We start from the raw sequence: 15,307 nt of genomic DNA on the forward strand, positions 1-15,307 counted from the left end.
TGCCCATCTTTGATCAATTGAAGCTGAATTAGTCTCTTTATCGAAGAGATCCACTTCCATCAGAATACATCCTCAAACAGTATCATTGTTGAGGTATATAATGATCTCCTGGTTCTGCTCATTTCACTTAGCATCAGTTCATGAAAGTCTCGCCAGTCCTCTCTGTAGGACCAGCAGGATGCTGGTCATTTCTTACAGAACAATAATATTCCATAATGTTCATATACCACAATTTACTCAACCATTCTCCAATTGATGGGCATCCATTCATTTTCCAGCTTCTATATGCCTTTAATTTTTAATCACTTCTTTTGTGTTTTTTAGGTTTATTTTTTGTCTTTCTAATTTTCAAAAATGCATAATCATATTCAGTTTCTTTTTCAATTTTATTAATGTATATTTGAAGAGACGTAATTTCCCCCATATCATTATCATTTGTTTCATATAATTTTTGTTTTTATAATTTATTCTTTGACCCACCCATTATTTAGAGTTTCATTATAAGTTCTCTGTTTGGGCCTGTGCCTTTTGTTTGTGATCCCAGATATAGCATGGTCTGTAGTATTGAATCAATCAATCAATCTATCTATCTATCTATCTATCATCTCTCTCTATATATATAAAATTTCATTTTTTCATTTGTAGATAAACTTGGATTTGTAGGGTAGATCACCCTGAGAGCTCATCCTGAGCTTCATTGCTTTTCAGAACACATTATTTCATTTTCTGGTAGATCTAGTAGTGTTGTGATATTCAAATTTCCTTTTCTTTATTCTTGACCTCCAAGAGGTCTTTTCCCTGGTTGTAATTTTTTTCCTTTGAATTTTTTTTAATATCTAAATTTAAACATTGTAAGTCTTAAAATTTGAAGCCATGACTTTTTTTCATGGATATGGTCTAGAAATTCTTTCAATTGTTTTTCATTTTTCTGTGTTCAGAAGTTCTGAGAATACTTCTTGTAATATTTGTTATATTATGTTGTTCAGGTATTTTGACCAGTGTTCTGTAATCCTTATATTGTGTCAGTACACTTTATCTTTGATATCAATATGTTTTGCATGAAGAAAGCATCTTTTCTTTTGTTATTGCTTTTTTGCTTCTTGACTAGAATGACCTTCATTTCTGAGTACTTGTATTTTGCTTAGTTGTTCTCTTGTTTCTCATCACTGATTTCAGTTTTTCTATTGTCAGTATGTTATGTATTAAGTATGTTAAGATTGCATAATCTCTTCAAAATCTACAGGATCTTCTGTCTCACCAAATGTTGAATTGTTTTCTTTTATTTTGTAGTATTTATTCATAAATATCTATACTTGTTTACTATATTTGTTGGCCCTATTTCCTTCTAGTGTTAGGGTTTTCCTTGTTGATTTATCTGCTCGTGTTCAAGATTTTTGAGTTTTCTTCCTGAGATCACTGGTAATTTTTTACTTTTATTCACTTTCTTACACCTTCTCCTTGGATAATGATTTTTCTTGCAGGTTGCATCTCAAAATGGTTTGATTGGTCACTGAGTATAATTGTTAGAGAGTGCACCTGAGGTTTATAGTGGAAAAGTATATGTTGTACATTTTCCTCTTCCTATATCATCTTAATTGTGTCTGGTGGCTATTTAAAAAAATTATTTATTTAAAACTAAATATAAAATAGGGCAGCTAAGTGGTGCAGTGGAAAGAGCACCAGTCCTGAAATCAGGAGGACCTGAGTTCAAATCTTATCTCAGACACTTAATACTACCTATCTGTGTGACCCTGGACAGGTCACTTAACCCCAATTGCCTCAGCAAAAAAAAAAAAAAAAAAATTCCCACTAACATCTTTTCCAAGGTCTGAAATTCTATGATTCTATGGTAGAATTCTGAAAAATTTGAACTGGATGGTGTTTTGTATGTTTTATATTGTCATTATGTCTAAAAAAGGATTTGAAATTATTTCCTAACTGATGGGAAAATGTTTTTCTCATCTAATTCCAGAAGAATATTGAAAAATAATTACCGAAAACAAATTCTCTTTGGATAGAAGTAGGGAGAAAAAGTTAATAGTCTCCTAGAATATGTTGGCTGAGGGGAAGTAAATCAAGAGAGGGCCATAAATTATTTTACCCAAATATTGTATTTTCTGTAAAAACAGCTTTGTCATTAATGGTAGCTCTATAGTTAATTGAATGTGGGCAAAAAAAAAAAAATCAGTATGACCATTCTTCTTTTTTGATCACAAAGGGAAATAGGGAAGTGGAGTAAGAGTTTTCACTGTTAAATTTATAGGTACACTTCCAAATTGGGTCCTTCCTGGCAATCTACTAAGACATCATATGGTTCATAAAGAGTATTGAAAGGCAGAGTTTAACAAGTCCAACACGAATGGAAGAATTTGCATACTATTTAAGTCATTCAGTAAATAAAATCAGAAAGGTTAAGTCTAAGGAGGCCCTCTGTTGGTGAACATTTTTATACATCTCAGAATACAAACCAGCATCATTTCAATCTATCTAAAGAAAAAAGAGTTCCTTTTGTTTGAGGAATGATTTACAATATTTAACTTCACTTTTCAAGTTAAATTCCTCCATCCTTTTCCTTTAAGTCTTCTAAGTTCTCCAAAGCTTTTTATAAGTCCTTACATTTGCAGACTACTTGCCTCATCTGCATAAGTAATTTAATAGTGTTTAGAATCACAGAATTTCAGAGATAGAAGTTACAACAGTAACCCTTAGTCCAATTTGTATTTGAGAAAGAATTTCCTTTATGGCATATCTAAGTTTTCATCCAGTCTTTGCTTGAAGATTCCCAATGAATGGAGATACAACACCTTACAAGAAATTCCATTCTTCTTATGGGCAGCTTCTCTATTACATTTGACAGCTTTTCAAGTACTTAGAAAATTTTAACATTACTTTAACTCTTTTAATTTTTTTCCATGTTGTTCAATCGAATACTTCCTCACCAAATCTTCCTACAATGTATGCCCCAAACACAATATCATATAGTATTCCAGAAATGCTGTTTATATCTGGGTGTTCCTGGACAACTTTCTTAATTTCTCAGAATCTCAGTTTCTACATTTGTAAAGTGAAGGTGTGAATGATCTCTGAGGTCCCATCTAGTTCTTAATCAAGGTTTTTGTGGTTTGTCTAGGGCAGGGGACGGTGAGACTGCCATCATATATTATGAAAATGTGCTATGTCTATGTTGTAATGTATGGAATATTGAGGGGAAAAGAATATCCATTATCCACAGTTGGGTGGATCAAGAAATCGATTGGCTCCAAGTTTAAGCTTCTAAGAAAGATGATAGTATGGAGATGGTGATGACATGGGAGTGCATTTGAAGCATGGGGTCAGCTTGTGGGAGTGAATCAAATTTGGAATTAAAAGTAACCATTTCTAGGAATAGAATTGGTTATAATATAGAGTTCATAAAGGAGAATAGTAGGAAACAAGATTGGAAAAGGAGATTGGAGCCAGAATATGGAAGACTTAGAAATTAGTATGTGTTATATAGACAACTGGAAGTCAATGAATAGTTTACATTAGCTATGATGTAGTCAGACCTGTGCTTTAGGAGAATTATTTTGGCAGCTGTATGGAAGGTGGTTTGGGGAGAGGAAAGATCATAAGCAAAAAAATCAGTAAAGAGACTATAAGAATAATTCAGATAGGAAAGAGGGGACTTAGCATGGTAGCTACTGCAAGATAAGAGGGTATCTGTGAGATTTTGAACTAGCATTGACAAAATTTGGCAACTGATTGAATATGAGAAGTGAAGAGAAAAAAGATTAAAGATTTACTTTGAAGCTGGTGAAAACCTATGTTGACTGATAGGATAATGAATCCTCAAGAGGAATACAGGGGGATTTGAACTAACAGTTTTCAAAATGATGAGGTAGGAAAATAAATTCTTTTCAATGCTTAGCACAGTGCTAGTATGTAGCAAGTGCTTCATAAATAAAAACATGAGTTGTTTGGGGATTGTTCAATTTAAAATGCATATGTTACATTCTAATGGAGATATCTATTAGGCTATATTAATGTTGTAAAACTAGGGTGTAAAGAGAGAAATTGGGATTGGATATATGAATTTGGGAGTTATTTGTATAGATGATAATTAAACCTACAAGTAATGATTAGAATTTCAGTGAAGAGGGTATAGAGACAAAAGTAAAGAGGGTTCAAGAAAGAGCTCTAGGTATTACTTTCACTAGGTAAAAGTAGTTACTATGTAGAATCAGGAGATGGAAGATCAGGCAGCAAAGGAGACTAAAGAGTAGTCAGATAGCTAGGAGATAGCATATTTTATGGAAAGTATTTCCAAGAAAGATGGGTGGTCAACAGTACAAAAGCTGCAGAGAGCTCAGTGGAGGTTATGGAAGATGCCTCTCCAAAGATCATAGATTTAACAGTTAAGAGATCATTGGTAACCTTTTAAGTTTGTTGAAAAAGAAGAGGGTAATAGTTGTTGACTTTGACAAGAAAGTTCATTTCTTTTTCAGAGACCAGAATGCCTTGTCAAGGTTTGTCAAGATTGTCAAGGTTGATCATATAGACAGATTTAAGTTGTAGAATAAGGTAGATGAGGAATGTTATGGCACATAATATGTATTTTTTTCAGTAAATTAGGAAATGAAGACATCTGATGACATAGGGAGTGGTGGAAAATTGGAGAAACTGAAGAGAGAAGAAAAGGCTTAGAACACCTAAAGATAGGAATGGGAAAGCTAGCCAAATGGAAAATTTAAGGCTGTTTAGAAAAGCTTTACTTGAATATAATAATTAAAGCAAAATTACATTTTTGTGTGTGGGGGGGCTTAATTCTCATGTGGTGTTATGGATGGTGAAATAGTACTTTCATATCCAACTTATTTCATCTTTTTTATTTTTGCAGGTAGGTTGCATTTCAAATAAACCTTAACTTCATACCTCAACCTAGGCAAATGATGAATATTTAGGACTTAATTAGTCCTTGATTAGCATATGATTAATCCAGACTGTCTTTCAGGACCAAGAAGGAACTGTATGGATTTTGGCTTACCTGGGTTTACTAGTATAAATTTCAGAAAATACAGTAGAATTAGCATAGAAACAGCACAGAAAGTGGTAGAGGCACTGTAGAAAGTAGGTTTATCTGATAGTGATAGGAATAAGTTCAAATAAATATTTAAGTACCTACTATATGTACTGGTAATTCAAATACAAAAAAAAATGAAACAATTCCTACTCAAAAAGAGTTTTAATGGAGCAAAGTTAAAGAGAAGGGAGAGGAGCAATAATAACAGCACTGTTTGTGAATGACAGAAAGAAGGTCAGTTTGGTAGAAAAGGAGAATATGAGAATGAGGAGGTATTTAGTAAATCTGCAAAAATTGATTGGGTATAAGTTGTGAATTTCTTTAAAAAACTTAACAGTGGAATTAATATTTTTTTCTTAGAGACAATAGGAGTTCCCTGGAATTTATTGATGAAGGGAGTGACATGGTCACTCTGCATTTCTATAAAATTATTTTGGGAGCTGTGTGAAGGATGAAGTAGAGTTTGTGGATGCTTCAGACAGGGATACCAATTAGGAGGCTATAATAATGATCTGGAGATGCAAGGGCCTGGTAAAAAATGCTGGCTATTTGAGAAGGGTCAAATGTGAGAGATGTTAAAGAATTAGAAATGAAAAGATGTAGTAACTGATTGCATAAGGAGAATGAGGAACAATGAAGAATTTCTGAATCAAGAAGACTTAAAGAATGATGGTGCCTTAGACAGAAATAGGGAAGTTGGGAAGAAGGGTAAGTTTTTGGAGGTATCTAGTTCCATTTTGGACATTTTTAGTTTGATTTGTCTCTGGGAAATCCAATTTGAGATGGTATGAAGAGTTGATTTCCTGAATCATGGTGACTGTATTCATGTTTCATACAATGGCTTAGTATTTGTTCTATTTCTCTGTCATTTTATTTAGTCCTAGCTGACATATGAATTATACCTTATGAGATTTCATTGAACAAAAAAGTGTTTTTGATTTGCATCTAATGAGCATATATTTATATATGCATATATTATGCTAGATCTGGGGAAAGGGTTGATAGTACTAAATAAATATGAGATAGGGACCCTATCCTCAAGGGATTATTGTTTTGCATGCTCTTAGAGGCCACCCAACATTTGTTAGGATGAAAAATCAAGTCTTCTCTCTGAGTTCATTTAATTCTGTAAAGTATTATACACAGGAGATGAAAAAGGGACTACAGTGCATATGTTCTACATTGTTTGTCTGCAGTCCCTCAGTCTATGCATTAACTCCTCGCCAGCCTAGCTTGGGAGTGAAGGGTGGCTGTTTTTGCATAAACACTGTCATTTTAGTGGCACTGCTATTTCATCTTTGAACCATGGCATCAAAGAAACATTGACCTTATTCTTGTTGCTTGCCTGTCTTTGAAGCGGATGGCTTTGCATTGCAGATTAAAGTAAAGACATTCATCAAGAAACAGATCTGGCAAATCACTCTCCAAACTCAGGATGAAACAAAGCTTTTCAGGCTTCGATTACAGTTGAACAGCAGAATGAGCCAAAGATGAAGGCTTTAATGCTAGTCTCCTCAGATCCCTTAAGATAGCAATGGAAGGGCAATAGTGCGGTCCTTTTAGTTTTGGCTAATTTTATCCTTTAAGTTAGGTACTAAGTTAATTTTCTAAGCAGAAAAGAGAAAGTAACAAAAGGATTTCCAACCTGTGTTCTTCATTCATTCCTCCCTTCAATTTAAAATAAAATAGACATTTGGAAAAATTAAGATTTTATAATACTGTACTATGCACGTTTGATTACATCAAATGAAAACCTTAGTGGAGCAATTAACTTCTAAACTATATGTTTAGTGTATCATTGTGCTTTTCTTCTTTGACTACCGATATTTTTTTAAGGGGGTAATAATTCTTCCCATGTACTGTCTTCCTTTCTAGGGCGTAATAGAGCAAGCAATATGGAGCTGCATCTTAAAAGATAAAAAGGCATACCATATTTAAAAAAATGAAAACACACACATATGTAATGTATGATATAAAATAAAATCTTCTAATTTAAATGGGATTATTTACTCCAGATCGGTTAAATTGGTGTCTTGTATGGTTCATTTAAAACAATCTGATTTACAGAAGTCCATCTAATGTAAACTATTTCATAACAAAGCACAAATAAAATACGGGTACATATTCTACATGGTTGAACTTTGTCCAGGTGCAAGAATGACAGAAATATCTCTGCCAGTAAATATGATCTATGTACATTTGTTGTCTTACCATTTGTTGTTCCATCTAGTCCCATGAGAGATTTCATAGACCTGATTATTTGCTCTGCTATAGGTGGAGACATAGATGTAGCATAAACAGCACTATGTGAATGAACTCTTAAATAATCCACCAGGTCCTAAAATAAAACAAACAAAGACACAGACAACAACAGCAATAACAACAACAAAAAACAAAATACAAATAAAATAAATTTGAGGGTGTGGAGTGTGTGTGTGTGTGTGTGTGTTTGTGTTTTGCAGGGAGTAGTAATCTTCCACATGGCCCACTTTAAGTCTGTTTAAAGGGGAAAGAAGAGTAGACTAGTTTGGTTGGAATGTAGACTGAATGGGGAGGAATAATGTAAGATACACTAGAAAAATACTAGTATTGTTAGTTTTTGCCTTTCTTATCTTTTTAACCAGACTGTAAACTCCTTGAAGTCAAGGACTCATTTGTTTTCCCTGAAAGTATTAAATAATGTGTTATCATTATATTGTGATTTTTGTATATCTTCCTCCCCTTTCCCCCAACACTGATTGAATTGAGTAGACAGCATACATAGCTTTCATGAAACATCTAGGCTATTGTTGATGTTGTTGAGTCATTCAATTGTGTCCCAACTCTTTATGATCCTGTGAACCAAGCTCTCTGTGGAGTTTTCTTGGCAAAGACATAGGAATAGTTAGCTATTTCCTTCTTCAGTGGATTAAGGCAAACAGAGATTAGGTGATTTGTTCAGGGTCATTACAGCTAACTAAATGTCAGAGGCTGGATTCTAGACCCTTGGCCTTAATCTCTGAGTTACCTGTTTTCTAGGTTAGTAAGGGAGAGGAAGTTGGAAAGGTAGAGAGAGACCAGATTGTAAAAGGTTTGTAATCTCTTGTTGATTTAGGCATTTTAATTTTATATAGAAGTAATGGAAAATAATGAAATTCTTGAGCAGCATTATTTAGAGACTTGATTGTTAAAAATTAGTAGCCTTCATTAGTAGGAAAAACCATTAGCCTTTGTTCCTTCCATCTGATACCAAAATTAAAACTATCAGTAAAACTAATCCATTTTGGCTCCCTTCAGAACTTGCAATAATTTGAACAAAACCTAGGTTGAACCTTACTTTTTAGAAAACTTATTTTCCTAGATGATGCCAGTTGAGTGCCCTTTTCAAGTATCTTCTTGTGGTGTACACTGAATTAAGTACTTTGGAATACAAAGATGAAAACAAATGACACTGCTTATATTCAAGAAATTTATTTCTATTGGATAAATGAAAAAAATACTCTGTAGATTTGTATAAGAAGTAGAGATCCAGAAGAAGTGTGCTAGGAAAATTAGAGGAGAGAAATGAAGTACAATTAACTGTAGGCATTAGTGATTACAACACAGAGATGATGGCACTTGAGTTGAGACCTGAAGAAAGAGAAGGATTGTAAAAGAAGAAAAATGGGGAAGAGAGCATTCTAGGAAGAACTGGGAAGGGGGCTGCCTGGAGGTAGGAACTGGAATGAGTTTGTGAAATAGTCAGTAGCCAGTTTCAGTGGAATGAATAGTACATACAAAACTTAAAAACTCCTTATTCTGCCATTGAAGGTCAGTTTGGTTCAACTTACCTTTCCAGTTTGTTTCCTACTACCTCTTTATAGGAATGCTACAGCCAAATTAACCAAGTTATTCCCCAAACAGATCCCAAACTTTGCTGGCTTCACACATTATTTGTTCTTTTCATGGCATGCCTCCCCCCCCAATACATCTATCTATCTATCTATAGATATCTAGATATCTATATATCTATATCTATATATATATAGATATAGATATATATCTTTAGTTTCCTAAGGCTCAGCTCAAAGGGCATTCCTCTTTCAAGCTTTTCTTGATATCTCCTTCTTGATACTTCTCTGATACATTGGAAGAATCTCCTTTCCTTGCACATTGCACATTGTATCCTCATATAACATTTTTGGTATCCTGCCTTGTTTGATGTGCTTGTGCTGGTTTTAATTAATTTATTTATATGTATTGCCTTGAGCTGGAAAGATAGCTTATATTTTGTATTCCCAATAATGTACCCAGCAGAGTGACACACAAAAGAGGCAGTCAGGAATATTTATTGAAGGAATGAAAAATGTTGGTGTCTTTAGAAAGCCTCAGATGACTTAATAAAGTAGTCTTTAAATTTAAGGACTACTTCAACAGACATCAGAATGATAAAGATGGCACAGACATAGGGATATAGGACATCACATCCCAATCCAACATGATCAGGTTTGGTGCCTTACTGGTGTGGGAGAAGGTCTAAAACCATTTAGGATGTCTTAAAGAAGGTGGTTAGTAAGTTGATGATAAATTTCTGTATAAGTAACAATATCTGCAATGAATTAGCCTCAGTCACTTTTTGCGAGATAAAAAGAGGGTTTAAAAGTTTGCTTTCCCATGATCTCTAATCATTTTTTAACATTGGTTCCTAAGAGTAATTTACAATATTTGGTACTAGACAGAAGGTCACTGGTAGCTGAGACAAGGAGGAGGAGTCCAAAAGTTCAGGAAAGAATTAGAAAATATTATTTTTTATTCTGTAGTTGGAACCCATATTCATATTAAGCCTACCTCCTCTGTATTAAAGTTATTTTGGTATTTTCAACTTTGTTCATGCTGCTTCTTTCCTGTGGTGCCTGGAGGATCTTGCTTAGTTCAGTACCAGTGACAAACTAGTTTCTTCATAAATACTTGATTGATTATCCTTTCAGTTTGATTATCTTTTCAATTTTTTGCTTTTCCTTTGATCCTAGTTAATTCATTCAAATATTTATTAATATATTCATTGCAATTTGCTCTGTTCCAAAAGGAATACTGAAGAAGCACAAGATATACATTTTACAATATAATTGAGAAGAAAAGGCATCTCCAAAGGAAAGTTATGATCCAGATACATTATAGTTACACAGTATTAGAAAAACAATGCAAAGTAGAATGCAATTTAGAGCCAGAATGAGCAATACAGACAATAAGTGGAATACTTGTTCAATTAATGGGGAGACTAATATGAATTAGTGATCAGGAATATGCTCAAGGAGGTTCTAGACTTGAAGGATAGATAACATTTGGGAAGGAACATTTGCCAATGGAAGATTTTGTTTGAGGAGTAGTGAGAGATGAAATTGAATAGATAGAAATGTGGCAATATTGTACCAGTTTTTAATATTTGACTGAGAAGTTTATACTTTACTTTGAAGGCAATGTGGTAAGCAAGAGAGTGACATGATGAAATTGGAATCTTTTGGGAAGATCAGCTGTCAGGAATATACAGGAAAATAGTATTTAGAAACCAGAGACAGAGATTTGTTAAGAGTCTGTTGCAGTAGACCTGGAGAGGACTAGAGCATTGATAAGATAAAGACAATGGAAATGGGAGGAAGGGATGAATTAAAGACAGACTAGATAAGGGGATGAAGAAGAAGGAGCAAAAGTGACCCCGACTTCAGGCCTGAATTACTGGGAAAACAGTAGTGCCCTTAAGACAGGAAAGTTAGAAAAGGAAACTGCTTTAAGAGCCAATGGTAAATCTGAGCCTCAGAATCTATCCTCTATATGGTGCCTTCCTGGACTATTATTACACATTCATTTCTCTCTTTTTTGAATTCCTATAACACTTAAATTTGTAATATTCAGTTTAACATTTGAGAGATAGTGAATGTTTAATGATAAAATGGGTATTTAATTTCAGAGTCAGTCTGTGGTGAGATTACTTTCAGGAAAAAGAGACAATCAGTGATTTGGCATTTGACAAGATAAGCACAAAGCTGCGAAACCCTGGTTAGATAAATCTGAAGGGAGTAGGATGGCAAAATGAATCATCACATCCCTGTTCCCCAGTCTCCCCTCTTGAATTAGAAATATTAGAATGATTCCTAAGGTCACAGAGCAAATGTGAGTAAAGATTGTCTGAACCCCTCCTAATTTTCTTTTAGGAAGAAATTGCTGGAAGGATTGGGGGGTGGGAGGATAGCATATATGATTATACATTGGATTTATATGATAGTGCCATAACTAGTGTAAGCATATTATGAGCATATAAGCATTTCATCAGTGCTTTTTTGATTCATTAGAATTGAGATTGATGGACAGTAAGTAATATAGGTGGCAGAGAGCCCCTTACTCTGCTGGGGAAGTAAACCAAATTCACTAAATCTCTGGGATGGGAGTGGAAGCAAGGAATGAAAATTAAGGACTTTGAGAATTTGGGAGAATCTTTGTAAGTTCATAAAAATCTGCTAGCCCTCTTCTTATCTGCTAATTTTCCTAGCCCTTTACATATCTAAAAATTTTATAGAGTCGTTGCTTCTCTGATCACAGTGAGTATACTTCAAAAAGAGTAATAAAATTTAAGTTTAAGGTCTTGCCTGCTGGTTTAGGGTTTTTGTTTTTGTTTTTGTTTTTGTTTTTTTTTAGTCTAGCTTAGTTTTTCAGAGATTGTATTTGTGGATTTACACTACCTAGAATGGCTAATCAAAAAGTGGTACTGTGGATTGAGCTCTGGGGAGCATCAAGGAAGATTGGAAATTGTGAATATTGATTTCCTCTTTCTCCTGTCTATTCAAGAATCATGAAAAATTTATTAATAGTCAACTTGGGCCGTTTGCAATTTTCATCTGTGTTGTGTCTTGCTTCAGAGAGGACTATAGATCCCAGTTATAATGCACAAATGTAGGTTCAAAATTCTGATTATTTTCCCTACCCTTAAGTCCACGGTTCAAGGACAGGGGTAGCTTTGCTAAAGGAATTCAGACGAGAGGATTGTTTGAATAAACAGTTTAGTGCTCATTTCATGACCCCTATTTACTTCAAAGGCCTGTTTAACACAGCCATATCAAAGAACTTGGACCAGAGCTCAGCTGAACAGGGAGTCAGATTTAACCAGGCTTGCTGTGGATGAATGCAACATCTCACCAAGCTGAAAGACCCATGCCAAACCTGCTTGACTGGATCTTTAGCTGAGCTGTATGCTCAGCCTCTCCTATTTCTCACTGCTCTTCCCTTCTGCATTCTAGCCTTAAAGGTCTGAATCATGATGGCTAACATCAAAAAAAAAAATCTTTGCACTATTATTTTTCATTTGCAGGTTGAAATGACCAGGAGTTTTCATTGTATGCAAAAACACTTGAGATATTAAACAAAACCATCTCATGCACCTAAAAAAAATCTGAATCCTTGTGGGTTCAGCAGAGTTTACAAAATCTCCTCAGCAACTAGACAAATGGAAAGAAACAAACACTTCTCATCAGTTTATCCCTTTCTCTAAACAAACCATTTATTAAAAAAAGTTATGTTAGGTAGAGAAAAGGAATTCTCTGAATTTTTTCTCAGAAGTTTTGAAAAGAGAAGATTACTAATTAGAGTTGTTTATAGCCAGAGGATGATCACATATAATCTTACAATGGGCAAGAAGCAAAGCTTGGCTTTAGAGGAAAGAATCTTAGTCGCTTGTATGAAATGAAGAGAAAAGAAGGCAGCTCAATTACTATTTTTCAATCTATATGTGATTGCAGAATACATGAAGGGAAATAAATATATTTTGTCAGGGAAAAATCACTGTGTGTGTGTGTGTGTGTGTGTGTGTGTGTGTGTGTACATCATAGTGCTCAAACCCTCTGTCACCTTTTATATCTCTTTTCAAGTATTTGTTTCTCCTTCATGTAAAGTTCTCTAGATAAGAAATTTCTGCAGCTTGCTAAGGAATGAGGTTACTATCTTGTCTTAATTGTGTTTAATAGAAAAAGAATAAAGAATGCTATCCACCTCCTGCAATGGAAAAAGGATGCTGAGAGACGGGAAACATTCGAAAATACTTTGGTATTGTTCAGAAGCAATGGAGTAAAACCCTAATTTGGTCAATTTATTTTTATGACATTCTCTCATTGTTGGTCACTAAAATATTTGTAATTTGATTTTCCCAAATGATTTAATTATCATCTTTGTTATGCATAAATTTGAGATGTAATAGCATGATATCTGACCTATGTGGAATTTATCTAGTTTCTAATGTAAAGCTGTAACTTTGAGACACTTAGAGATACTTTTTATGTAAATTCAAGATACTCTTATTACACATGGCAATATTATATTTGCTTTCAGTACTTGAAGGATTTGTGATTTTGTTGGTGTGGTCACTCTCTTTGTTGATAGTTTTATATTTATAGTGGACAGTTTTTGTTAGTTCCTGTGACTGAAATTTATCACTTATACAGTCACATTGGTTCTCAGAACTTCATTCAGTTGGTTTTTGAGCAACAGTATTCTTGAAAGCTTTCCAGCTTGGTAGTATCTATCACTTTGACATTAACCTTTGTGAATCCAGAGTTACTTCTATTCCATAATGAGATACCCAAGCCTCATACATACATTCTAATGTTATTACTACCATTTATAGTTATAATTAAGAGACCTAAGATCAGACTTTTGGATCTCACTAAGAATCCTCAGGTTAGCTGACAACTAACTGAACATCTACTTGAATTTTATTAGACTTAAGAAATAAATGTTTTGAATAGCTGCATTTTTAAAAAGTGGTTTTAAAATTATGTTAGTATTGATTTTGAATTTTTATCGGAGGGAAGGCTTTCCCAGTAATGTGAATTTTTAAAGTTTCCTCTTGTTATGCTTTTTCACCTCTGAAAAATATGAAGTATTCTATTTCTTTTGAAGAACATTAAGTAGAAAGGTAAGAAACTACTTTTAAATCAAGAATTCTTATGACTGCACAGTGTACAAAATCATACTCAAAATAGAAACACTTAATCAACATTCAGAAGAAAAATTTATACATTGGAAACAGTAAAAAAAATTAAATACTAATGCTTCTTAAACTTCAAAATGCGACTTTCTCAAATGGAAACATATACTACTACATTCTCCTTTAAAGACTACATTAGAATCAGAGGCTGTAGACTGTGAAGAATAGACATGAAATCATGTGTTCTTTATATACTGGAAACTCTAGAGGTCCTTATAGAGACTAACCTAATAAGAGCTGGTAGGCGCTTGGTCAGGTCTTAGAACAATAGCAACAATATTCATATATATAATGCTTTAAAGCTTTCAGAGTTATGTATCTATATTTTCTTATTTGATGCTCATAATAACTGTATGGGGTAGCTATTTTATATGTGATTTGCCTACAGTCATATGACTATTAAGAAGGGATTTAGATCCAGGTCTCTTCTGATAAAAAGTCCAGTACTATGCCATGCTATGTACCATTTCTTCCCCATTAAAAAGTTTGGTTTTTGAATTTTGCTTAATCGTGTTACAGGGCAGTATTTTTTACTAGACCAGATAATTTTTGAGGTCTATTTTCCCTCTGAAGTTTTGATAATTGCTTTGGCAGCTTGGATCTTATTTTCTATTGCTTTCTACCACCTAGTGGCAGAATAAAAAAACTACAGTGCATCATAGAGGACCTATAGTATTCAGTGTTTCTCAAACTTTTATTCTCAGTATCTTCATGTTAAAAAACTATCGAGGATCTGTTCAAAGAGTTTTTGTTCTCCTGGGTTATATTTATAGCTATTTACTATATTAGAAATAAAAAATAATTTTGAATTTGGAGACTCTCTGAAAGGGTTTCAGAGACCCCAACAATTCTTTGGACTACACTTTGAGGACCACTGGATGATCTTTGATATAATCTAAACCTGTCCTTTCTTTCTACATAAAGGAAATTGAGACCCCAAATAGAAGTCACAGAGTAATATAAAGGATATGAAAATCACTAGAAATATTTTTTCATAAAAGTTGACTATTAAATGTACATATATAGTGTTTCATTGTACTGTAAGTTATCAGAATTGATGAGGAAAGAGCAGTATTATTGAATTCTCTGCTTTAAAAATGGAAAGATGATTATGTTATGGCTTATATATAATATTACTTATTAAAGGCAAAATATATGTAGATATTCTTTGTAAATTGTAAAGTATATAAAAGTTATTATTAAAAAGGCTAAAAGTTATTATTAAAAAGGCTACTAGAAGATAGGTATATTCATATGGC

General features: G+C 33.7%; 1 protein-coding gene across 1 annotated transcript in view; it reads right to left on the minus strand.

Moving 5' to 3' along the window:
• SPTLC3 (serine palmitoyltransferase long chain base subunit 3) overlaps window positions 1–15,307 on the minus strand; it is a 203,896-nt gene that overhangs the window by 44,279 nt on the left and 144,310 nt on the right. Inside the window, exon 9 of the mRNA XM_051975913.1 lies at window positions 7,271–7,397. Within this exon, the coding sequence (XP_051831873.1) occupies window positions 7,271–7,397 (127 nt within the window). The remainder of the gene's footprint in view (window positions 1–7,270; window positions 7,398–15,307) is intronic.

Source organism: Antechinus flavipes, chromosome 2, assembly GCF_016432865.1.
Source record: "Antechinus flavipes isolate AdamAnt ecotype Samford, QLD, Australia chromosome 2, AdamAnt_v2, whole genome shotgun sequence".
NCBI classification, from domain to species: domain Eukaryota; kingdom Metazoa; phylum Chordata; class Mammalia; order Dasyuromorphia; family Dasyuridae; genus Antechinus; species Antechinus flavipes.